Below are 24,448 nucleotides of genomic sequence, written 5' to 3' on the forward strand. Positions count from 1 at the left end.
CAACGTCCACGAGCAACTTGGAACTTTTGGGATTGAGAGCAAAGGTTCTTTTTTTGAGAGCAATTTGTTTTGTTTTAGCAAATTTTAGTTTTGAGAGCATTTTTTTTTTTATTTGACCGTTGTTTTTTTTTCAGAGCAAAGATTGAGATTATTTACTTACAAACTAGAAATTTGCTTGGGTAAAAAAAAAAAAAGACAGTGATTCTACTACCTTCAGACCCGCGTGCATTAAGGTTATAATGTTAAGTTTGTGTTGTTGTTGAATGCGTCACATTAAAACAGATGTTTCTGTTATTTAGCCTTCATTGATAAAAAGCAGCCGGTGAACAGAAACGCTGTTAAAGAAGCATCTGTGTGCATATCGGTGCAATGTGGCGTTGGAGTTTGGAAACGGTGTTCACCATAATTAATAAGTAGAATCAGACTGTTTCCCAAACCTGCAGGTGATGTTGTGCTCATAAACAACAGAAAACAACTTTGTTTCTTTACAGGATTTTGGTTGAAACAGAGAAAATCTGTCGTTTAATCTCAAACCGGTGGACGATAGGAAAACTGTTTGTTGGAAAAGATGGAAGAAAAACACAGAAACAAACACACTTGACTTGGTTATGAAGCAGACTTTTTGGACCAGAAAACACTCACACACACAACCTGATGATCAATACTCTCATAGACATGCAGAGGAATATACGCTGCACACTAACAAACATTACCAGTTAAAACTAGTAAACTGTGACATTAAACGCTCTAAACAGATACTTTGAACATGTTGCTATTCAAAGGCCATCAGCAAGATTAAAAGTCAAGAAATGATACAATGTTATGAAAAATGTGCAACAATTAATTCCACGGTATAAATTCGATACATTTTAAGTCTTTAAAAAAACATTGAAACTCCTGATGCCTTAAAGGCACAATTAAAAAAATACTTAAAAAATAAAAAAAGACATTAAAATGCATAAAAGCAGCACAGAAAAGAACCCTTTGATGAAATGACTTGTACTGTACAGTAAGTGCCAACACTAGTAGGTGCATCGTATGCAGTTAATGAAGCCTCCACCCAACAAATGTGGTATAAAAAGATAAGATACATGTGCAAAATTAATAAAGAAAAAAGGTGTCACTTATTCTGAGGTTGGCAGTCCACAAGTTTCCAGTGTCCAGGGTTTAAAACCAGTGCTTTCTGTGGGAGCTTCTACTGTGGGAGCGTTCGCTGTGGGCTTTGTTCTGGCTCTTGTGCGGTTCGGCGCTCGCCGCTTCCTCCCACTCGTAGCAGTGGTTGACGCGAGCGCCGCTCAGCAGACACGCCAGCTCGCCACGAGTCTCTGTGTAGTGTTCGATCAGCTCGGCGATGGAACCGAATTCAGTCTTGTACGTCTGCCACGAAGAGAGAAAGAAGAAAACACAGAGTAAGAAACACAGCCGAGGTCACACAGATTCATCCGTGGAGTCAAACGCCAACAATGATGATGACAAAAGTCTCGGTTTCAGGGAGTTTGTCTCAGAGCTTACAGTCTAAATAAATCCAAGTACTTGCAATTTAAGTGTACTTTTGCTCGTTAACACCCAGTACCTTAGTTTATAAATAAAAGACAAATATGCATCCACAAGGGTTCACGATGACTCGCTGGAAATAAGTTGATGAATTCTCATTGAAGAGTTTGAACAAGCAGGTAGAAAATACACGACACGCGACATGTAGCCGAGTTATAATACACTTTAAAACTCTGAAAACTTATGGAAAGTCACACTTGTGAGGAAGATACATACTTTACATACTAAAGTATGTACGCAAAAATGCCTTTTAAACTAAGCTTGTTTAAAAACAGTAAGAAATGTTGTAAAAAAAGTAACGAGGGGAAATGACTCAAAAAAGTTCTTTAAAAAAAAGTTCTCAAATGTTTTCCAAAAAACAAAGTTCTCTCAAAAGAAAAAAAGTTCTCTCAAAAAAAAAAAAAAAAATTTAGAAAACATTTTTACTTATTTTCTCTAAAAAAACTGCTCCAAAAAAAAAAAAAAAAAAAAGTTCTCTCCAAAAAAAAAGAAGTTTAGAAAACATTTTTTTTTTACTAAAAAAAAGAAAATAAAAAAAGAAGTTTTTTTAGAAAACATTTTTACTTGTTTTCTCTAAAAAAACTGCTCCAAAAAAGAAAAGAAAAGTTCTCTCAAAAATTGAAAAAAAATGCTCCAAAAAATAAATAAAAAAACTTTTAAAAAAAAATGTTTAGAAAACATTTTTACTTATTTTCTCTAAAAAACTGCTCCAAAAAAACAAAACAAGTTCTCTCTCTCTAAAAAAAAAAAAGAATTTAAAAAAAAAGTTTTTTAGAAAACATTTTTACTTGTTTTCTCTAAAAAAACTGCTCCAATTTTTTTTTTTTTTTTAAATAAAAAGTTCTCCAAAAAAAATTAAAAAAAATATTTTTTTTTTAGAAAACATTTTTACTTATTTTCCCTAAAAAAAATGCTCCTAAAATAAAAAATAAAAAAAATGAAATGAGTAAAAGCTCATTTTTCTGAGCCATTTACTACAAATGCAAGCAAATATCATCCCGGAGTCTGTTGGCCGATACAGAGTATTGATCTGATATCAGTTTTTAATGAATAAACCAGATGCCTTCATCCGGTTTATTGCCTTCATGACTTTGTAAAAGACAATGTCACAAATAAATACAGAGATGTAAATGTACTGTTCTTTATTAAAATAAAGATCTGCAGGATCCAGCTATCTGAGTCAGTGTTGGACCGACATCAGCATCATATCAGTGCCGTTCTGCCAGTAATTAGGTATTAAATCTGGACAGAGCGACTACCTCCAGCAGGAACTTCCCCGTGCGGGTGTTTTGGATGAGGTGTGTGATCAGGCCACCGGGCGAGCGAATGATGAGAGAGCCACTTTTGGGTTTTTTAGGATGCGGGCAGAGGAGGTACGACCCCAGCACGTCGTCTGCAAGCAGCGAATGGCTGCAGTCACTGAAAGACGCCACAAGACCAGTTAGAAACAAACACAAATGACACCACAACAACACAACAACACAATGCGCGAGCGGCGCTCACGTTGCGATGCCAGCCCAACACCACACAGCCTGAGCCAGAGCTTCTTCGGTTTCGGCCAGGCTCGGCGGGCGGGACCTCGTCGCCGAGGCGTCGTCTTTTCCCGCCGCTGAGTCACAGAGAAGAGGAGAAGTCATTGTGGCGTTGGAGACGCTCACGTGCAGAGATGGTCCTCAAAGAAAGTGCCTCTATCGCACCGGAAGAATCCAACGCGACCCCAAACGGTTTCGTTTTTAAAAATAACCGCAACAAGACTGAGATGAACAAAGCAAGCGGCGGTTAAATAAAACGACGGCGTTAGAGAAGACTTAGCGACAAAAATACCCCACGTGAGACCTTAATCCGTCAGAAAACACTGTCTTCTGACACCACGACAGACAGTGAGTTGCTCCCCGTCACCTGAACACGGAGGAGGTCGCTTTACCTAATCATCTCCCTGACTCTGCTCAGCGCTCTGTGAACACTCGGCCCACCTTGAGACGCGCTCAGTCGCTCCTGGACGACGCGCTGCTTGAGCGGCGTGAACGTGAAGGAGCGGTACGCGCCGGAGCGCAGCGCCTTGGTGCGGATGGCTTGCTTTCGCACCAGCGACGGGGAGGAGGTGGGGAAGACTTCCTCTGGGCTGCCGGAGGAAGTCTTCTCCGGCAGGTCATTGGAGGACTTTTGAACCTTCTGTGGACGGTGAACACAGGCGGTTATAAAAGGGTGAAACGCACCACGATGCTAGGAGTGAACGCAAGAAAAAAGAAGGAGGTTTCAGACCTTCGCCCCCGGCAGCAGCCCCTGAAACGGCGCTCTTCTGAAGGAGACCAGGGCGCTGACGCTGAGAGGGAAGCCGTGGTTGAGCAGCGAGGGGTTGCGGCGAGGCGTCGAGCCAACGGCGTCCGACTGGGCCTCCTCCGGGTGCTTCTCCAGATAACACAGCTGGAAGCAGCGGCAGAGCAGCAGGTTCAGGAACTGCGCCTGCAGGAGGGATCGTGGACACGACGTCATCCATTTTGGAGCCATGCAATATTTAACGTTATGGAAACGGTTCTTAAGTACGTGACAGACAGTTGAAGCTACAATGTCCAAATGCTGCTGTGCAAAAAACGAGTAGCACAAGAAATATCTGTTGAATCTGTAAAGTATCAGTCGAAGCGACATCACAGGAACACTCTTCTTTACGTTTTAGAACTGGGTTTTGAGCCGAAGACACAAACGCTGCTTTAAAAAAAAGACAGTGTGTAGGATTTAGTGCCATCTAGTGGTGACGTGGTAGATTGCAACCAACTAAAATAAGAGTCATTGGGATTGGGCCTCTCTCTCTCTGTGGAAACAACATGGCAGACTCTTTAAGGAGGGCTCTTCCCAAGCCAACGAAAACAACACCACCCCAGGTGAATACACATTAATATCAGTTGACGAGTACTATATTGCATTTCTGCCTTAAAGATCCGGCACACTGGTCCTTTAAGCACGAGATTAAAGACGTGAAAATGGTTCGTTTGAGATTACAGACGATCCACCTCAGCGTCACAACCTCCTGAAAGTTTCAGTGGTCGTCAAGAGGAAAAAAGTTAAACTCGGGGCAACACTTGAAGCCGTCAGCGTCTCCTCAAGAGACAAGACATATTCTCCCTTTGAAGTATCACACATGAACTCTTTTTATGGGGCCATAAAGTCCCAATTTGCACTTTATGAAAACCCAGACACGTCGGCGCTGTGACTTTCTCCCTGAACACTCGAGCGGACTCGACTCCGGAGCGACTCCCCCTCTGGTCGTTGGGTCTTTTCCTTACCGCTCTGGAGTGCCGGGCTTGGAACACGTGGCAGTACAGCTGCGCGTCGGCGCTGCCCGGGTTGTGGGAGACGAAGGCGAACTGGGAGTCGACGGGCCGGGCGGTGGACAGAGAGACTCGACGCAGAGCGTGAGCCATCAGCAGCGTCTGGGAACACAGATTTAAAGACTCGTTGAGGCCTTCTGGTTGAAAACACACACGCCGTCCACCTGTGTGTGTGTGTGTGTGTGTGTGTGTGTGTGTGTTTGTGTGTGTACGTGTGTGTACACTATAGATACAGTACTAAAAGCACTTGAGACAACCAGACACCTTGTTTAGTGGGAACTGGAGTCAGGCAGCCTCCTTGTGCTCGAATGCAACAGTCATGTATTTTTAAGTACAACAGAAAGCGTGGTCCTCAGTCCCAATTTGAATTTACCTGGTCCTCACTTCAGGGGTCATACAGGAAGGTGTGTGTGTGTGTAATGTTATAATACGTACCGTTTCATCCTCGTTGTACATTTTCACACCTTTGATGGAGAATTTTAGGGACACAGGCCTCCGTCTTTTGTACGTCTGATGGGAGACAACCAACATATTTAATGGTTTTATTCTTAAATTTAACAATTACAAGCTGCTGCTTTGTTTTAGTCTAACCCTTTACTCACTTTAATGGACTTCAGCTGAGAGTGCAGTTGCTCCATCTGGTCATCCAAGCAGCGGTCATCCACAGGAAATGAGCCCACGTACTTTAAAAACAAAAAAGGCGAGTTTAGTTAAAAACGAAAGCACACATTTAAAAAGAAAGAAAACATAATCACATCTCTGGAGTCACCTCTGCTGATCTCGTCACTGTGCCATCGTCCTTGACCGGCGCCTCCCCCATGATGCCTGAGGATCTCTGTGACACACACACACACACACACACACACACACACACACACACAGAGGAAACTAGAGTCAAACAATCACAGCTGTGGTGTGACAGGAGGAGTCCAATGAAGCTGAAGTTACAGCTCCATCCTGACAGTTTACAAGAGGGACGTGATTTAACTGAAGTTACCTGTGAGGTTACCTGTGATTTGTTTTATATTTGGTCCTCGTTAAAATCATTTTGCAGCTCATCTCATTATTTTAACGCGTCAAAGTGAAACGCACTTTGTTTCACTCCCTTTCTCCCGCAGTGAGACGACATCCAACCATGAGAAACTCCTCTGGAACAAACCTTTGAACCGTTTCCGCCCCGTGTGGAGTGTGTGTGTGTGTGTGTGTGTGTGTGTGTGTGTGTGTGTGTGTGTGTGTGTGTGTGTGTGTGTGTGTGTGTGTGTGTGTGTGTGTGTGTGTGTGTGTGTGTATGCGCGCGCGCGTGTGTGTATCCACTGCGGTGTTTGACTTTGTGTAACGAGGCTTTGAAGTGGCAGAAAACTCACTTTTGGGAGTCGGAGGCTCCACACGGTCCTCCGCCTCGTCGTCTTCTTCTTCTTCTTCTTCTTCTTCACGTGGACGTCCTTCCTCCTCTTTCTACCTGCTGCCGCTCCGCGGTGCCCAGGTGTGCTGCTGCTGCCCGGGGGAGGGGAGGGAGGGCCGGGGGAGAGAAACGAACACGTCGGCCTGTGAGATATGAAAGAGGAAGATAACGCAGTGACGTCTCCTCCCTCTCCAGCCGCTGTCTCTGTGTACGAACACTTTGGTTTTCCCTCTCCTGCTCCACGCGTTCCTCTTTCTGCTCTTCTTTTTTTTTAAAAAGCTCCACAAATTCCTTCTCCTTGCGCAATTCGCCCCGGTGACGTCACACGTCAAGTGGCGGTGGGAAAGTCAAGTTTCATTCATAAACAGAAATGTTACCGGAAATCACTCCTTCACCTGCGGGCAGAATCTGTGCTTGGGACATTTTTCTTTCTTTTCTTTTACATGAACAAAAATCATTGAAAATACGAATAATTAATAGTGTAGTTTAATGGATACACATTTAAATGTTTGTGCAGAACTGCACGGTGAAAAGAATAAAGTTTTTCCTCAAGATGCAGGAGAACAAAGTTAAAAACTATTTTACTAAAATAAAATATTGGGAAAGTTTCAACCCATTTTATTTTTTACATTTTCTCTTTGAATTTAATAATTATATAAATAATGTAATGTATTTGCACAATACCTCTGGTTGCATTTGTTCATAAACTCATCTTTTGATTTTCATGATACTTATTTCTAATTATGTGTTCATACTATGAAAAAGGTGCTGCTAATATCTATGTGGATTCTTTTCATGTTATATATAGTCCATAAAATATGTAATTAAATTGTTAATTGTTGCCAAAGCACAATTACAATTATGAAATACAACAAATAAACTAAACAAAAAGCAAGAAATAAATCAGTGAACAAAAGAGATAATGAAATAATGTTCTAAAACTTGACGGTGCAAAAAATATTAGTGAACATAAAGTGCACAAACTCAAAAGTGTGATGTCATAAAGTATAAAGTGTCGAGCTGCTGCATAGACAGTATTGAGAAACACAGAGCGCAAGATGCTTTTATTTTGGTGACACATTGAAGCCGTAGACAGCTGAGATGTGACAATGGACCCCAACCAGTTTGATACTATAAACCTTATTTTGTTAACTATATATATACACATACATACACACACTCACTCAATAGTAACTATATCTATTGTACATTTACACAGGGGTTAAAACCAGCAGCTGGTTTAAATAGCACTCCACAATGAGAAGAAAAGAGGCTTTGAGTAGAATATTCTAAAAAACAAAGCTTTATTTCAAGAAAACAATGCTTAACACTGTCCAATAACTATGAACAAAGTGTAACTTTGGGCATGAGAGGTTCAGAGCAGAATGTTTAACAAACATTGGGTTGAATTTCAGAGGTTTACAGGATAAAAGAGGTGCCACACCCTCACATGAAAGAGCTTTAGAGCAGAACAGATTCAGAAAGAGAGACATCACATTTTACATTGTCGACAGAGTAGAACCCACAACCTGCAGCATTCACACTGGGCCTGCAGTGAGGTGACCTGATGAGGTCTTTGAAGGCAACGCCGTCCCTGATGTGTCCAAGTATGATGTCACACACCAACAGATGAATATAAAGAGACAGATAAGTTGTGGGGAAATATCTCCTACAAACAGGCTTCATACTACAGACAACAGCCACAATCAGAGTCAACAAAAAACTATGTTTCTCTCTGGCTCTCTCACTCACTCACACACACACACACACACACACACACACACACACACACACACACACACACACGTTGGGGGTTGAATTGGTATTTTAGATAAAGTTATAGTCCGATATGAGTCCACCCAACTCTAACAATGTCCAGGATGTGTTCTGCTGTGGGAAAGATAAACCATTAAACTCTAACAGGCATCCGCTGGTTTTGACACTCACCTCTGCAGCAATCCTTGAAAGCTTATTAGCATCCAGCTAACCATCTCCGGTTAGCATGCAAGTTAGTTTGAGGAGAAGCTCCGGGTGGACGTCCTCCCACGGTCACTGCTTTGCTGCTGGGTTTTTAAATCCGGACGTTTGGGTCCAACCCTTTCAGTCTCTTCTTGTCAACATCATACACCTCTACATTTGTAATCCGCTGAAATGAAGGAACATGCAACTGTTCAACGTATAACGTTAGCTAACGTATAACGTTAGCTAACGTATAACGTTAGCTAACGTATAACGTTAGCTAACGTATAACGTTAGCTAACGTATAACGTTAGCTAACGTATAACGTTAGCTAACGTATAACGTTAGCTAACGTATAACGTTAGCTAACGTATAACGTTAGCTAACGTATAACGTTAGCTAACGTATAACGTTAGCTAACGTATAACGTTAGCTAACGTATAACGTTAGCTAACGTATAACGTTAGCTAACGTATAACGTTAGCTAACGTATAACGTTAGCTAACGTATAACGTTAGCTAACGTATAACGTTAGCTAACGTATAACGTTAGCTAACGTATAACGTTAGCTAACGTATAACGTTAGCTAACGTATAACGTTAGCTAACGTATAACGTTAGCTAACGTATAACGTTAGCTAACGTATAACGTTAGCTAACGTATAACGTTAGCTAACGTATAACGTTAGCTAACGTATAACGTTAGCTAACGTATAACGTTAGCTAACGTATAACGTTAGCTAACGTATAACGTTAGCTAACGTTAGCTAACGTATAACGTATAACGTATAACGTTAGCTAACGTATAACGTTAGCTAACGTATAACGTTAGCTAACGTATAACGTTAGCTAACGTATAACGTTAGCTAACGTATAACGTTAGCTAACGTATAACGTTAGCTAACGTATAACGTTAGCTAACGTATAACGTTAGCTAACGTATAACGTTAGCTAACGTATAACGTTAGCTAACGTATAACGTTAGCTAACGTATAACGTTAGCTAACGTATAACGTTAGCTAACGTATAACGTTAGCTAACGTATAACGTTAGCTAACGTATAACGTTAGCTAACGTATAACGTTAGCTAACGTATAACGTTAGCTAACGTATAACGTTAGCTAACGTATAACGTTAGCTAACGTATAACGTTAGCTAACGTATAACGTTAGCTAACGTATAACGTTAGCTAACGTATAACGTTAGCTAACGTATAACGTTAGCTAACGTATAACGTTAGCTTGATATCCCCTCGTAACGTCATAATGTCGTATGCAAAGCTGATTGGCCAAGACTCGACACATCCAAGATGTTTTATTTGCGAAGATCACTCACGACATCCACTTTTCTCCGTGTCTCACTCCGATCTCAGCAACGCTGACCGGCCAGAAAAATGCATTTGTATTTTTGGGCAATTCTCTCCGTACACACAAAAACAGCAAGAGTTTTACAAATATAGCCATTTTATTAATGACTCGGAAAAAAAGCTTAACAACACAAGGAATACACGCATGCAGGGTATGTATGAGCCATTGTCCTCTTTTCTTATTAACCAACACGTCGTACAGTTTGGTACTGAATCACAGCTGTGAAGCAATAAAATCAAGTCTATGTAGAAGTTGGTTACAGACACGTATCAAAAGACACATTTGCTCCCAAAAGTGTTTGAAATTTATACCAACAGTGTGTTTTTCTCTGTTCACCTGCAGGCCAAATCTTTTCTCGGGACATTTTTTTTTCTTTATCTTTTACATAAACAAATATCAAATCATTGTGAATAAGAATAATTAATAATATAATTTAACGGATGGATACAAATTCAAATGCTTTTGCAGCACTGCACGGTCCAAAAAAATATTGTTTTTTTCCCACGATACAGGAGAACAACCTTAAAATCTGTATTTTTTTTAATAAAATATTCAGAACTGTTTCAACCCATCTAACTAAAAACGGATTTTTTTTTCTTCAACCCTCAAACACCGATATCTCACTTCATTTGATTTGAGGAACGCGTGCGGCCAACGACTAACGAGCGGGCGTGGAGACGGGTATCAAAACGGAAGTCACTACGAGGCTCTGAGTTGCAGTTCGTCGCTCCGCCGTTCGACCCGGCGGCCGCTCGTGCGCCCGATGTAACGAGCAAAACTAACTGAGCTTTTCTACACACTGTGATTAAAAAGAAACTCCAGAAAACTTTCAGTGTACAGTAAAACTTGGAAGGATAACATTTCTTAATCTACAGTAGAAATAAAAAAAAGAAAAAAAAGGAAGAAACCCGCCCTGTTAAAAAGGGAGAAAATGATAACGAGAGAGAGCATTGAAACAACGCTGCAGATTCAGAGCGGCCCAGTTCGTGGAAGCTCTCCGGCTCAGTACTTCCCCCTCTTGGACTTGCGGGTGGACTTCTTGGCGCTCTTCGCTGCCCCCTTCTTCACTACGGGTTTCTCTGGGGATGTCACTTTGGGCGCGGGGCGCTTAGCTCCGCCTCTTGCCGCCCTTTTAACCGCGGGCTCCTCGGCGGGCGAGTCCTCGGGCTTGGACCGCTTGGACCCGCCCCTCGTCGTCTCCTTCGGGGCCGGGGCCTCCTCCGGGGACGAATCTCTGGACGCCGGTCGCTTGGCCCCCCTCTTGGCTAGCTTCTTAGCCGCCGGCGTTTTGGGCTTCTTGGCGGGAGCGGCCCTCTTGACGGGCGTGGCTTTCGGCGGCGGCGTGGATTCCTTCCTCGGGGCCGGCGGTTTCCTGCCCCCTCGCTTGGCCGGAGACGCCGCCGCCTTCTTGGCCGGAGACTTTTTGGCGAGGGCGCGTCCTCGGCCTTTAGCTTTCGACTGGCTGGAGCTCCGGGACTTCTTGGCTGGCGGGGGGCGGCGAGCCTTGGGCGGAGGCCTCTTCTGGGATCTTCTAAAAACACAATTCACACAGGGAAGAAGCGTGATTATAAATATCACATGTGGTTATTTTAAGAGAAACAGACTCCAAAACACACGTTTATTTAGCCGCACAGCACTTCGATCCCCGTTGGATCTTTCGTCAAAATGTTCAAAAATGGCTGTAAAACAATAAAAGTCCTGCACTCCAATAAGTTTTTAATTATCTGTAAAACTCAGAAACAAACACTTAAGAGGTCTGAGCAGATAATATATACGGTGAGATGTTAAAACATACAGCTCCTCCTGACAGTTGTTCGTAGTCTCAACCATAAAAAAACAACATTTACAGAAGTGTATGCAATGACACATTTCTGCAAATGTTTTATTTCATGTAACACTTTGTTTCCTGATATATTTATATATCTATAGATCTGCATATGTGCAGCATTTCTCTTTTCACAAGTGTTATTTTAGATGAGTTATCCGTCCCGCTCAACACAGCCCTGTGTTAAGGAGACCAAGCACAGATTCATTTTTCTTCCACCCACCTCCGAGAGGGAGCTGGTGCTTCCTCCTCAGACTCTTCATCCTCTTCCTCCTCTTCCTCCTCCTCGTCGTCGTCGTCTTCCTCGTCAGAAGTGTCAACCGTCCGCCTCCGCTTCAGCGGCGGGGTTTTCTTTGAAAGGTCGTTGAACTTGTCGGGGTACAAGATGGTCGGGCTGAAGAGAAAAATAAAATTAAATAAAAAAATCAGGGTTTTCTCTTTTTTACTAATATTTTCTTAAAAGCTTCCAACTCATCAGCGTGGCTTAAAAAAATGACACTTTGTATGGAAAAGCCCATTATATTGACTAAAACAACCTTTAACTGTGTGATTAATATAAATGAAATTGAGAGTTAAATGCTTGAACAACACAGGATGCAGCGTCGTACCTCGGGTAGAAGGGGAAGGACAGCTGGTAGGTCCCCGTGAAGCCGTGACCGGTGATCTGCTCCATCCAGCCCAGCACTTTGCACTTGGTCAGCGTCCTCCTCAGACTGGCAACTACAGGAAAGAGTTCTCCTTTTAGTGCACAAACATGGAAGCAAACGCTGGTGGAGCAGCGCGTTTAGGTTTTAATGTCGGAAGAGCAAAAGATCAAAGCGTTACAAAACAAGCCCTAGAAGTTTGTTTCTTTCTCTGCAGGGAAGAGCAGCTGTGAACAACTTGCCTCCATGTTGTTTTTAGGTTTAAAAAAAGTCAAAAACGTCCGGAGACAACTTCTCTGAACTTACACTTTTATGAACTTTTGTTGCAGAATTATCGAGACTTGCTTAAAAGTCTGAAACCATGTTTTCGTGGCCTTCAAGAGCGCCGCTAAGAACGAGCTAGCATTTTGTTTAAACTGACCGAGACGCTCGCAGGTCGATCACTAAAAAGGACCGAACCTCTTAGGCGGAGGAAGTCACCTAAGAGGTTCGTCGGGCTGTGCAGGAACCAACGCACAAACTTTAAACATGACAGGATCGCGCGCGAGGCTCGTGGTTAAAACCTCCAGCGGAATAAACTGAATCAGCAATTTCTCTCACAGAATCAGCAGCTTTTAGGAGAGGAGCTCGGTGGCCGACAGCACTTCTGTTGGCGTCTGCCAAGATAAAGTTACTTCACTTTTCTCATCGAGCCATCGTGATGTTTTATTCACTTGAGAAAAGTCAGAAGTCAGCAGCCGTCCTGCTGCAGGGAGTCTTACGTAGTTGGTACTCCTTCCTGTCCTTGTTTGCGTCCACCAGGTATCGGCGCAGAATGGTCGTGCTGCAGGTTTTCGGTTCGTTCATGGCGGTGATGGCGGTCGTGATGGCGTCCTCCAAGTTGCTGCCCTTGAGCAGGACCTGGTTGCCGGTACGCTTCAGCTGCGACGGCCGGGACATGAACAGGTTTAGGATGCAAGCGCGTCACTGAATCTGTAGCTTCACATCGAGGCCGACGTGTTAACAATGGAAAAAAAGAAAATGCAGCGGCCATCATTTTATGTGGAGAGCTTTTACCTGGAAAGTCCCGTTGGCTCCTTTCCCGGTGATCTGCTCCAGATGGCCTTTCTCCACGGCCCTCACCAGAGCCGACTTCAGCACATCCGGCCTGAGGGAGAACCGCAGGCAGTCCATAAATTAATATATTTAATAATCGCAGCTGACAACACAATATTATTTATAGAAGTTACTGAAACACTGAAGAGGAGCTGTGTCGTCTTTGCAGTTATTTTGTGATGAAATTCCTCAACTTACATGTTTTTATCCGCCTATGCTCAAGATAAATATTCAACTGTTGCATGTTTCAGCCTCCAAACAGCAGCCTTATTGCAGTGACTTCATTTAACAGGTCAAAGTGGAGGATTGTCTGACGGCTGTCGGATTAAAAATTTGAACATTTTTTTTAAAGACTTGTTCACCTTCAGAATAACAGCGTAAGCTGCTGCTGTACCTGTTTTTGATGTTTAAGTTGGGGAAGTGCTGCTCCAGGTATTTCCTTATCAGGTAGTAAGAGGCCTCTTTGGGCTCACAGAGCCGAGTGATGATGAGAGGAAGAGCGTCTCCCAGAGCCTCGGCCTTCCCACCGGCTTTCTGCAACGTTCACACCAACAACAATTACCAAACATCCTAGACGTGTATGGAAAACAGCAAACAGGAAGCGTGGACACAACGTCAGGAGCAAAAGGATTCGAGCTATGAAACTAGTGCCGGCTGGTTTTATGTCCCAGACGGTTTAGATTTGCCATAAACTTCTGCACAGGACAAATTAATTAAACCACTGGATTCCAGGTGAAGTGTCTTGCCGTGATTTAACTCTGACATAAACAAACAGTCACCTACAGGTCAGTATGTAGTGTTAAACTATTAAAGAGCATTTTTTTACCCTTTTAAATGTACGTTTGCACAATAACACTCGTTTACATTCAGCAACCTCTGATTTCTTCATATAATATAATTGTGGGATCAATCAATTAAAGCCTCCAGTTTAAACATGAGGTCAAGATGTTTGTGTGCTGGATGTGCTTCCAACTGTAGAATAAATCTATTAAAGGCTTACGACAAATAAAAGATGAATAACCGGTGATTTGTTGAGAAACAGACAGAATCTAAATACTGTGATACAGATTTATTTCATCACTTTACCCAACAATCTATGATCCACAGTGCCGGCAGTGTGACCGACTGCTGAACCTGTTCCTCATCCTTTAGAGTACGAAGAGGAAACATTTTGGGAAAAAGCTTCCTCGCACAAACCAGCAGCGACTCTAAAGATGCTGAAATAATCCGGCACGTGAACACTGAGCGTCGCTGCAACTGACCTTAGACGAGGCGGACTGCTTCCCGATGGCGAAGGTCCCTGAAAGGCCTTTTCCCTTCAGCTGCAGGAGAGACGGTCGACAACAAGAGTGAGTCGTGTTCCTACACTTAAGAAAACATTTGTGAAACACAGTCGCTAAAAAAGCTCACGCTCTAAAACAGTTTGGTGTTGTGCATTTTTTTTTAATAACGTTCCTAAAGTAGAATTTGAGTAAAGGACTTCACAGCAAACAGTCTCACAGCCGACTGGAGGAAGCTCTGCGTCCAACAATGATTTCAGAATACATTATTTTGTGGTTGCAGCTCTTTTTAGTGGATTTCGTGAAGTTTGCACGGCAGCAACATCATCAAACCCGTGTGGACGTTTTAAAACAAGTCAGCCATCGAGCAATCGGTTGCATTTCCTCAATGTTCCATCGAAAGTTGCAGATTTCTGTTGATGCTACAACTTCTTTTACATGGGGAGACAGAGGAAAATTGAAAAGACGTTTATTTTTCTCTTCTAACATAATTCACCTGTTTGATGGTTCCCTTCTCCAAATGCTTCTTCATGGCTTTCTTCAGGAGAAACTTCTTCTTGCCGAGCTCCATCTCCGGGTATTTTTTCAAAATGTATTTCATGAAGGACTGGTATGAAACTCCAGACTTGTCGTTACAAGACTGCAAACAGAGGAGGAGAAGAAATGAGATGAGAAGGAAAGAAAACAGGGAGAAGAAGAGGAGGAGAAGTCCCCGTGACCGACGGCTCTGCGTCTGCAGGGTTCCTACACACCGTGATGGCTTCGATGAGAATATTATCCACTTTGTGCTGAGTGCCTGCAAAGTTGGTAACGGGCAGCTTTTTGCCGGCGGCGACGCTCGCCCACGCAGGAATCATTCGCTTCACCTTCTTGGATTTGGCTTTCACGTACTTGTAGCCATCCTTCAACCTGCCGCCGAAGAGGAGGAGCAAGACACAAGGTCAGTGAAGAGGTTCGGGCCTTCAGAAGCGATATTTCACTGTGATCTTTACCACCCTTATCTTTATCACATCCTCACCTGAGTAGGAGAACAAAGCAGTGTGTTGCACACTGTCCAGCCTCGCAGTCCTTGCATTTGTCCCTTTGTCACCGACGGGAAAGACAAAATGAAGTTTGAGAACAGCTGCCTGAATGATCACCATGTCATTTGACGGCTTCCTGGTTTGCTACGCTAGTGCACTACGTGCAGAAAAGTAAATGTTCGCTTTGTCACAGTCTGTGAGAAGAACTGGAGAAATCATAAGTTCATTATAACTCACTAATACTTCATCAACTACAGCTAAATGTGAGTCGAAGCGGAAAAAAAGAAAAAAATGTCCACAAGACTTTAGAAACGTCCAAACTGTTTGATCACCTACAAAGAAACTGCAGGGCTTTTACTTTCATAACTCAGAATACATTTAGCTGAATTATTTCTCTAGTAATTTCAGTGGAGTTCTACATGTATGACGATAACGCGTTCCTTTCTTTTACCGGTCAGACGTCGACTTGGCTCGTACCGCCAGTCTTTTAGGACGCTTACGTCCTTTCCTCCTGGATTCCTCCAAGACGACGGAAAAAAGGGGCCGAAGCATCTCGTCTGATATCCAACGAAAAAGCAAGAAATGTCTCCTTGTCCGTCGCCCGACCCGAGAACCGCTCATCTGACCCTCTCGTTGAGCTGAGGACTCAACCGAGAGCTTTGTGTGAAAACAGGACTCACGACGCATTTTAACCGACAAACGAGCGGCCGGCGCTCCGTTGGGCTGCCGAGCAGCTGGCGGCTGTGCGGCGTCCGCGGCTCATTGACGGCAGTTCACCTGACCGGGAACGATTAGCAGTGGCAGAAGTGGACCCACTCAAAACTATCAGTTAAAACTCAACAGCACAATGGAAGTACCGCGATTCAATGTTCAATTCAAGTGAAGAGTGAAAGAGGCATCAGCAGCACCATGAGCCTCATTTCTCTCTCAGATAAATGTCGTACTACAATGTGTAGTACACAGTAAGCTAACAGCACAGGTGCATGTTTTTTAATGTGGTTTGGGTGACTTTGGTAAGTTAATGAATCTTCTTTTATAAAGTATTCTTTATATGAGCGGTTCTCGATAGAGCTCGCGAGCAGCAGAACCAGAGGCCCGGCGCTCTGAACAGACGCGTTTCCAAAGCCGGCGCTGCGCTCGTCCTTTGGAAATGCAAACACTGCGACCGTGAGAGCAGCAGCCTGCCGTCATCCAGCAGAGGTAAGGATCATATAAACAGATAAAAGTGCTATCAAAGTGAAATATCGCAGCGTTTCAGAGTTGCACACGAGCGCTCTGGTGAAACTCACTCTTTCTTCTCCGACCCGTCTTCTTCTTCTACTACTTTGTCGTCCGCGGGTTCCTCGGCCTTCTCCCCATTCTCCGTGGGCTCCGTGTCGGCCGCAGCCTCGCCGTCCTCGCCGTCGGCCGCGGCCGCCGACGGGGCGGCCGGCTCCTCTTCGGCGGCGGGCGACTCCTCAGAGGACGCCCCCTCGGGCTCTGTGGAGGAGGAACCATTGGGATTAAGGAGGAGAAGACATGTGGAATAACGCTGAGAACATCACCACTAAAGGCGTTATATTGAGCAGACGACTGACTATCTGCTCTGGCAATAAAGTTATGGCAACTTCAAAAGTGAGCCGTGCTTTAACTGCGTGACACAGGCATGCATGTTTACAAATATAAAACGTTTGCACACACAAACAAACATTTGTGACCAAAGCTGATGCAGAGTTTTGACCGGATCTTCAACTAACATCTCAGACCATTTCATGTGCATGCTGCCGTATTTCCTACTCAAAAAGAAAAAAACTTATGGGACTCAAAGGTTGAGGTCACTGCTCTGGTTGTGTGTGACTGTTTGTCGCTCCTCCATGCATGCCGGTTTCCTTGTTTTGTCTGATTTCAACACACCATAGGGGAACTATTTGACCTTGTGGTTGCTGATTGGCCACATCTGCTGGAGTTATGAATGGACATGGACTTACTGGGGGGACGGGGACATTACCCAATGCCCCCCCAGTGTCTGCCTGTTTTTGCAGCTTTTTCCTCTCAAATTTAAAAAAAAAAAAAGGTTTCACGCAGTATGAACTTTATAAAACGTATCCAGATGTTTTAATAAAACATCTATTCTGTAATTTAGTCTGCATGCAAGTAGAATAAATATTGTAGAATATGATTCTGATTTAATGAAAGACTGGCTACAGGTGACCCTGTGCAGGAATGCACCAATGAGTCCTGATGCGCGTGCACGGGGTCTCCCTGAGTTCAGGTGATGGACGACCCCTCCTCCTCCCCTCAGCCTTACCTTTCTCTGCTGCAGCGGAGGGGGCCTTCTCCGGGGTCGGAGTCGCTGGTACTCGGCGTATCGGCATCACACGAGATTAACCTGGGTCAGGAAAATAAATAAACACGTACGCGAGCAAAGGGAGAAGAAGAAAAAGACGAAGGGGGAAAAAAAGGTACATTAGCACCCAACACTGGTCTGTGGCCCGTTCCCGTGTACGTGCGTGGTTAAAAACATGGCGACGGCGTAAAACCCACTTCATTCATTGCCCCCCCCCACCCCCCCGGTTCTCATGAAAACAGAAGAATGGGCGCTCTTGTGCTTCACCAACTGCAAACACCTCCGAGGCGGCGCGAGGCTCAAAGCGCTAACATTTTTCACCAGTGACATTTTTTTTTGGTGGTGGTAATTTGCACGCGAGCCAAGAAAACGAGTTGCCAGAATTTTTTTTTTGGCAATTTCGCCATTTTGTCCGTCGGTTTATACACACACACTTACACACACACACACACACGCACAGTAATGGCGTCGCACAAGGCGAAAGAGAATTTGTTTCGGTTGCATCGAGTTAGGACCGCCGGCCGACGCGTCATTTCTCAGCATCGCATCCGTGCAATTTGACGTTTAGGTAACGACTCGTCGCGACGTTGGTCAGACTCACCTCTTGCTGATGAAGAAAAAGTGAGCTACTTTGGAGTAAATTTCTGCACGATCCTTTATTTAGATTTCTCTGTTTACGAGCCCCGCCCCATTAGGACCGTTGGTTACGTCGCGGCGTCACGCGGCACGTCAAAGGATCCCCACTGTCATGGCCGCCGACACTTACCTCTGAAACCGCCTCTCTCGTCGCTAACGGAAACGATGCGAGCGCGAAAACCAAACTAATTCATTGTTATCGGTAGGCATTAAAAAACTACAGCCCATCGTTCTCCCACTGGGTCAAAGATGTTATGTATTTTCTGACACTTGAAAAAATAAATATACTCTCAGAGCTTCCTCCCAAAGCTTTGATAAAGTACGGAGACCTTTTCTCCTTACGAGAGCCTCTCGACAAGGACTAATGTCGGTCGCATAGCAACAGTGAGCAGCCCCGCCCCCTCTTTACAATGTTAATGTTTTAATTATTTTATTTTATTAATTATTTTAATTTTTATTTATTCTCTTATTCCTCTTTCCTGGTGGGATAAAAGCTGTGAAAATCATTGAAACCTTTAAAAATAAAAATAAAACTACAGCCCATCTGAGGGTTTGAAAAGTTGTCAGTGGCAAAGACTCATGGGAAATGTAGTTGTCTAACAGTTTACGTGAAGACGAACACACTTATTCAGAACAGTAGTGGACACACATTAAATATGAAATAGACAGAAAACATGAGAAACATACTTCCTCTTTCTAGCTACATCCATATGTTTAGTTTAAATTCAGACTTTTTCACCATTTATAGGGCCACATTAGTCTATAAATGTTATTTTCTGGTTCTATTATCTGCTTAATTGATTGTTCTATGAAATGTGTGAAAACTGAACAATGAAGGTCACAATTTTGTTATTTGAGTTTTTCATGTCATAACCCAAAAATAGAGTGACACGCTACAGAAAAGAAGCAAATTCTCAATACAGAATTTTCAATCGATCGACTTGATCTGTGAAGTCTGAGTGGGTGCCTTCAAATTATTTCGAGGCGATGCGAAAATCAAGTTAACTGCTGTAAAGACAAGCAAAGTGAATCAGATATAGAGAAAGTGATGAGCACGTGATCACACAGATATTGTCATATGACCGTCAGGGCATTCTTGATCACATTGAAACACGTTACCTGGATTTGTACACAATCTAAATCAAAATATATATGCAAGTACAATAAAAACATATGAAAAAGTGCAGTCAATTACAAGAGAAAGGAACAGCTGCATCTATTTCAAAGCCAAAGGCACAAGTTGGGGGTTAATTCATAACGTTTGTTGATGCTTTAATTGTCTCATAGTGACTCCAGATGCTCTTCTTGGCCTCGTCACACAGCTGCTCCTCTCACGACGCCCAAAAAACGGGAAAACAGAACACACACACACACAGACAGACACACACTTAAAAAATAAACACATCTGGCAACCCTCATAAACACCAAACAAACAAATCATGACAATGAGCATTTTTAAATACCTTTTTTTGTCTTTAATGTATTTACAAGCTTTAATCTGCTCTGTAGGTCTGAAGTATTACAAGCATTTCACGTTTCAGCGACTCTGGCCATTTGCTTTTTAATGTTGCAATTTTTTGCTCGTTTCATTTCAATGTAACCGGTTTGTTCGTCTGCATTTGTTTCGACAGTTCTGTGGACTGACTTGCATCGCTTTCTCGAATGCATACCTCTGCCCCTCGCGAGGCGTCTGTACATCTCAACGTAGAGCTAGCCGAGGCTGAGGAAAACACTTCCTGGTTACTAGGAGATAACCTTTGAACTCAAAACGTCATACACCGACAACGTTAATAGTTTCTGTGCATCCACTCCTTTTTTTGTATTTTTTTTATATCCGCTTCCCCTTCATCCCAAAATAACTTTGTTTTACCCTGTTTTAAACCAAACAGTGTGGAATCCAGGGAGGCTATTTATTTCACAATTATTATTTTGTTATTATAATTAATTATATTGTTATTTCTGTTGTTCTCATTTGTGAGCATCTGCAAATGTTAAATAACTTCCATATTTGCAGTCCTTAAAAAAATAATAAATTAAAGAGTCCGGAACCTATGTATCTTTTAAGTCTCTTCTTAAAAAGTAACAAAACAAAAAGTAAGTTAAAATTTAAAACAAAAATATTTTCTATGTATAATACAGGTATTTAGTGCTTCCGCCGTTGGAATCCAAACTCAAAATGGCGGCATGTTTCGGGAACCGTACCGCAGAAAAAAATTCCAGCCGTAAAACATGTCGTCGTGCCCACGCAACCATTTTGAATGTCCGTCCGTTTGTTCTGCCGTGAAGATGCAGTTCCACTACGTCAATTGTCTTCCGACTCCTCCTCCGCCTCCCGCAGCCAGGTGAAGAAGGCCGTGACGGACTTGAGGGCCACGCCTTTGCCCAGCTGCTCGGCGGAGTCTTTGCTCGTCTCCCACTTGTAGAAAGCGTCCTCCGAGATCACGTCCTCGTCGTACAGACAGTCGAAGAACATCCGGAGAAGGTCTGGAAGACAAAAGACGCACGCCGTCATCGCTTTGGGCTCCGACGGAGACTCGCGAAGGAAGCGAAATAGCGCTGACACCTTTACGCTGTGAGACTTCTAATGATGCGTTCACACGCTGCGAATTTGACACGCGAGTAGATCACACGCAACGTCAACGCACGGACGGCGTGAAATTTACACAACAAGTATAGGTGGATAGCGGAAACGGTCACTGTTTTTACGGAGATAAGCCACGCCCCCTTTCAGGCGCGAGTAACATTCGCAACACATTTGGTGTAAACGCAGCATAAATGGTATGTTTTCGTAATCTAAAGGTGTTTAAGAGCTCAGATTTATTTCTATATGATGGTTCTATAATTAGATTTTGGAGGGATGCCCGATGCGTTAGCCACTTTCTCGTTAGCCACTTTCTCGTTAGCTAAAGCGGTTTGCTACTTTCATTAGAAAAGAGTAGGCCGAGCTTTTACATTTTAAATGTAGCTTTCTCTTGCTGATCTGTACGTTACCTACCCAAACTTTAATATTACGGATTAGAATAATCTGGATTCAGAGTTGAAAGTTGACTGTAGAAACATTTGTAAACTCTACATTTCAGCGTCTACAATTCCATGACAACTGTGTAAACTCCATCTGCCGATGAAGATCATGTGACACGATCAACAGCTTCAGACCAGCTATTTAAAATGATTCAGTCTTCTCTGATAAATCAGTTGTTTCTCCACCCACCTCCTCTTAATATCAGATGCAGCACTTACTTGGAGGCTGATCGAGGGCGACGATCAGCGCCTGAAGTGCATAAAGTGCTTGCAGCTGTCGCTCAGTGTCTGAGTTAAGGTACTTGAGTAATACAGGCAATCTCCTCTGGATGATGGCCGTGTCCACTCGACAGTTGGTGTTATCGTCTGTTCGGGGGAAGCAGGATTGGAGAGCGAGTTAAAAAATCAGCGGCGGCGTTTCAGCAGAAGAGATGCAGTCTGTCCCGCAGGTGGTCGAGAGCTCACCTTTCACTGCTGCCTTACACACCGCCGTCATCAAAGCCCTCAGGAAGGGAGACGAGCTCATCTGAGAGTCATCCAGGGTCGCCTGGGAAATACAGCACAAAACAAAACACACACAATGAGTCAATTTCACACAGCGGAAATTAAGATACTCGCTTGCAGGTTTTAAGTTTTGAATCCCCCCTGTAAGAAAGGTTCTGGCACCTCGACCCAGTCAAAGATCTGCTCGTCGCTGGCCATGTCCTCCAGGAGCAGCTTCTCCAGCTGCTGGCTCAGCTCCTCCGGAGACAAGAGCCTCGTGGACCGAGCCGCCTCGGGACTCGAGCCGTCGGACAGAACGAACTGGAGTTTCTGGCGGCATCAAGACGGCGGGACATGGACCAGATGGAGAGGTGAACAACAGAGGAAGAGGAGGAGGATGAAATGGGGACAAAGGAAAGAGTCGGGGTCGGAGAAGGATGTGCATTAGTATCAAGGAAGCAAACTGTTGGCGACTGACATTTATTTCAATATCAATATTCTAGATCTATGCGGAGGCTTCTTCACAAACCCGCTGAGAGATGAACGCCTCGACGTCCTCTTCCTCCGGCAGGAAGTCGGTCCAGTTGAGGCCAGATTCCCTCCACAAAGAACCAACAGTCCTATGGCTCTGTGGAGACGAGAGGAGACAACGTCGCACCTCTCTTTCTCCAATATATATATACACATATATATTTATCTTACAAAAATATTTTAACGAGCCGAATCCGCCAAAATTTGCCACATTTCAAAAAAGCTCCATGATTTGATTCATGTAGCAAATAAATGCAAAAATAAATAATTGTCCTTACTGTTAGCTTTTACATTCAAATCCATTTGATCAAAATATCACCAAATAAATCGATGCTGAACCTTGAAAGACATCTGTTACCGTGTTCACCTCCAACCACAACGGAGCTGTTGACTAAACTCCGCTGGCTCTTTAACGAGGGAGCATAAAGACTTAACTGAAGATGGAACGTGTCGCTTACCATTTGTTTGCATAGTATGTGCAGTATTTCAGAGATTAAGGTCCCAGCTCTTCCCACAGGAAGCAAAGGTTTGCTTAATTCACTGTGAACCAAACAGATGAATGAACAGGTTTAATAACACAATTAAAACACTTCCCACGCAGCCACAAGGACCCGTTAAAGTTCCCTCCAGGCATTGAAAATGTAAGCAAAGCCGGAAATTAATCCAGGAAGGAGGAACATAAACTAGAAACATGTTGCCCAAACAAACAAGCGCCTAATTCTGCTCATCAGGGAAAATATGGATCAAGATGTTGTTCTGTCAGCTGTGCAAACACGTGGGTCCAATACAGTCAGAGTAAACACCAAATGTCACTTTGTCTTCAGTGCGCTCGTCTGGAGCTCGTGGTACCTGAAGAGCTCCCTCATAGAGAAGCCCCCGTCCTTCAGCACCGGGCCGAGCAGCTCCGCCAGGTACCGCCAGATGTGGGGAATGTCGATGGCCATGTCGTCCGCCTGCTCCAGCGTGTCCGTGAACCTGAGAGCACGGAAACACGCCGCGGTTAAAGAAGCGACGAGCGGCGGGTTGTGTAACTGCGTACATTCAAACTCTGTACATTTACTATATTGAAGCATCTTAAATATATGGATTTAAACTCAAATGTGCAACCGTTCTCATCTGTGAGCAGAAACTGTCAGAAGAAGCACACGTCCTCTTCATTCACTTGAGTTTTACTTCTACATTATTTTAAGTTTTTGAGTTTGTCGTTCTGAATTCGGGTGAACTGACTGCAACGGAGCGGCGCTGAATCTTCAATAGTTTTTGGACTGAACTGCAGAACTAAAAGAGGGTTTTTCATGACAGTACTTTTGCATAAAAGTGTTGCTTTGAACCTCCATCAAGCAGAAACCTGGATTTCAAGTCTCGCTTCAGACACATTTCTTTTAAAGTGGATTTTGAAAGCTGGTGGACAAATTAATCTACATTTAAGTTATTTACGAATACAGAAAGTTGCATATACTTTGTTTGACTCCAAATTCAGAACCGGAAGGAGACAATACAAACTAGTTGGAGAGTTTGTAAAGTTAAAGGTGAATATTAGAATATTCACAGATAAAGCGAAACCTTCTTGGCAGGATGAAGAACAACAAAACTATAAACCATAATCTGAGTAAATCTGTGGAGAACGTTGCAACAAATCATGAGGACACAAACAAATAAAGCCCAAAGTCTTTAGACGGGGACATTTTAGAATAAAAAACATCCCCGCTTCATGTGAACACAGCAGTCAGAAGCAGACACGGTGTCTTGCTCGGCTAAACGCAGGCGCACTGACCCTCTGAAGAACTGGGCTTTGGGCAGGATGCCCTGCTGCAGCAGCTGGAAGAGGAGCTGGCCCATGTGGTCGCGTGTGATCTGGCTGCGCTCCAGCGTCGACTCCACCCCGACGCGCACGAAGACGTGCAGCTGGGAGCCCAAGTCCAGCTCGTCCGCACACTGAACCGCCTCCTGCGGGAAAAACAGGAAACGCCATCAAGAC

At 43.7% G+C, this 24,448-nt stretch overlaps 3 protein-coding genes across 16 annotated transcripts in view; all 3 read right to left on the reverse strand.

Annotated features, from left to right (window-relative positions):
• Window positions 1–493: 493 nt before the first annotated feature.
• On the reverse strand, window positions 494–8,571 carry sh2d5 (SH2 domain containing 5). Of its 3 annotated transcripts, none has more exons than XM_068595879.1 (11): window positions 8,230–8,571; window positions 6,245–6,371; window positions 5,650–5,715; window positions 5,483–5,563; window positions 5,316–5,390; window positions 4,836–4,982; window positions 3,817–4,017; window positions 3,528–3,726; window positions 3,058–3,163; window positions 2,814–2,973; window positions 494–1,377 (listed from the first exon to the last, which is right to left on the reverse strand). In XM_068595879.1, the coding sequence occupies exons 1-11, from the start codon at window positions 8,271–8,273 to the stop codon at window positions 1,168–1,170; spliced, it is 1,416 nt and encodes a 471-aa protein (XP_068451980.1). In that variant the 5' UTR covers window positions 8,274–8,571; the 3' UTR covers window positions 494–1,167. The 3 variants fall into 3 exon arrangements, with proteins under 3 accessions (XP_068451980.1, XP_068451978.1, XP_068451977.1); XM_068595877.1 differs by having other exon boundaries at window positions 6,245–6,374; XM_068595876.1 differs by having other exon boundaries at window positions 6,245–6,425.
• A 1,114-nt stretch (window positions 8,572–9,685) lies between these two features.
• hp1bp3 (heterochromatin protein 1, binding protein 3) lies at window positions 9,686–18,777 on the reverse strand. 3 transcript variants are annotated; one of them, XM_068595891.1, is made up of 13 exons: window positions 18,566–18,777; window positions 17,761–17,841; window positions 16,763–16,952; window positions 15,470–15,532; window positions 15,204–15,360; window positions 14,948–15,091; window positions 14,434–14,493; window positions 13,566–13,705; window positions 13,133–13,223; window positions 12,838–12,997; window positions 12,041–12,152; window positions 11,656–11,826; window positions 9,686–11,138 (listed from the first exon to the last, which is right to left on the reverse strand). In XM_068595891.1, exons 2-13 carry the CDS (start codon window positions 17,825–17,827, stop codon window positions 10,610–10,612), a joined length of 1,884 nt encoding a protein of 627 aa, XP_068451992.1. In that variant the 5' UTR covers window positions 17,828–17,841; window positions 18,566–18,777; the 3' UTR covers window positions 9,686–10,609. The 3 variants fall into 3 exon arrangements, with proteins under 3 accessions (XP_068451992.1, XP_068451991.1, XP_068451993.1); XM_068595890.1 differs by lacking the exon at window positions 18,566–18,777 and adding an exon at window positions 18,401–18,528; XM_068595892.1 differs by lacking the exons at window positions 15,470–15,532; window positions 18,566–18,777 and adding an exon at window positions 18,401–18,528.
• A 1,110-nt stretch (window positions 18,778–19,887) lies between these two features.
• eif4g3a (eukaryotic translation initiation factor 4 gamma, 3a) overlaps window positions 19,888–24,448 on the reverse strand; it is a 42,564-nt gene continuing 38,003 nt past the window's right edge. For all 10 annotated transcript variants that reach the window (XM_068595801.1, XM_068595799.1, XM_068595802.1 and 7 more), the window contains 8 exons: window positions 24,245–24,417; window positions 23,320–23,445; window positions 22,929–23,010; window positions 22,469–22,567; window positions 22,123–22,269; window positions 21,922–22,003; window positions 21,676–21,822; window positions 19,888–20,919 (listed from right to left, as the gene is read on the reverse strand). In XM_068595801.1, coding sequence (XP_068451902.1) covers window positions 20,738–20,919; window positions 21,676–21,822; window positions 21,922–22,003; window positions 22,123–22,269; window positions 22,469–22,567; window positions 22,929–23,010; window positions 23,320–23,445; window positions 24,245–24,417 — 1,038 coding nt within the window. In that variant the 3' untranslated portion in view covers window positions 19,888–20,737. The remainder of the gene's footprint in view (window positions 20,920–21,675; window positions 21,823–21,921; window positions 22,004–22,122; window positions 22,270–22,468; window positions 22,568–22,928; window positions 23,011–23,319; window positions 23,446–24,244; window positions 24,418–24,448) is intronic.

Source organism: Clinocottus analis, unplaced genomic scaffold, assembly GCF_023055335.1.
Source record: "Clinocottus analis isolate CAN_PGR_092001 unplaced genomic scaffold, fCliAna1.0.p SCAF_32, whole genome shotgun sequence".
Lineage (NCBI taxonomy): Eukaryota > Metazoa > Chordata > Actinopteri > Perciformes > Cottidae > Clinocottus > Clinocottus analis.

Bases quoted from the DNA above. Each gene is read 5' to 3' on its own strand.
- hp1bp3 (XM_068595891.1), bottom strand. From the start codon at position 17,827: ATGCCGATACGCCGAGTACCAGCGACTCCGACCCCGGAGAAGGCCCCC. The intron at 15,361-15,469 runs GTGAGGATGTGA...CTTCGGCGGCAG, and splicing joins TGCTTTGTTCTCCTACTCAG to GTTGAAGGATGGCTACAAGT. The intron at 12,998-13,132 runs GTAAAAGCTCTC...CGGCCGTCGCAG, and splicing joins GAGCCAACGGGACTTTCCAG to CTGAAGCGTACCGGCAACCA.
- sh2d5 (XM_068595876.1), bottom strand. From the start codon at position 8,273: ATGGTTAGCTGGATGCTAATAAGCTTTCAAGGATTGCTGCAGAG. The intron at 3,727-3,816 runs GTCTGAAACCTC...CACCGTCCACAG, and splicing joins GGCTGCTGCCGGGGGCGAAG to AAGGTTCAAAAGTCCTCCAA. The intron at 1,378-2,813 runs GTAGTCGCTCTG...TCTTCGTGGCAG, and splicing joins CGGGGAAGTTCCTGCTGGAG to ACGTACAAGACTGAATTCGG.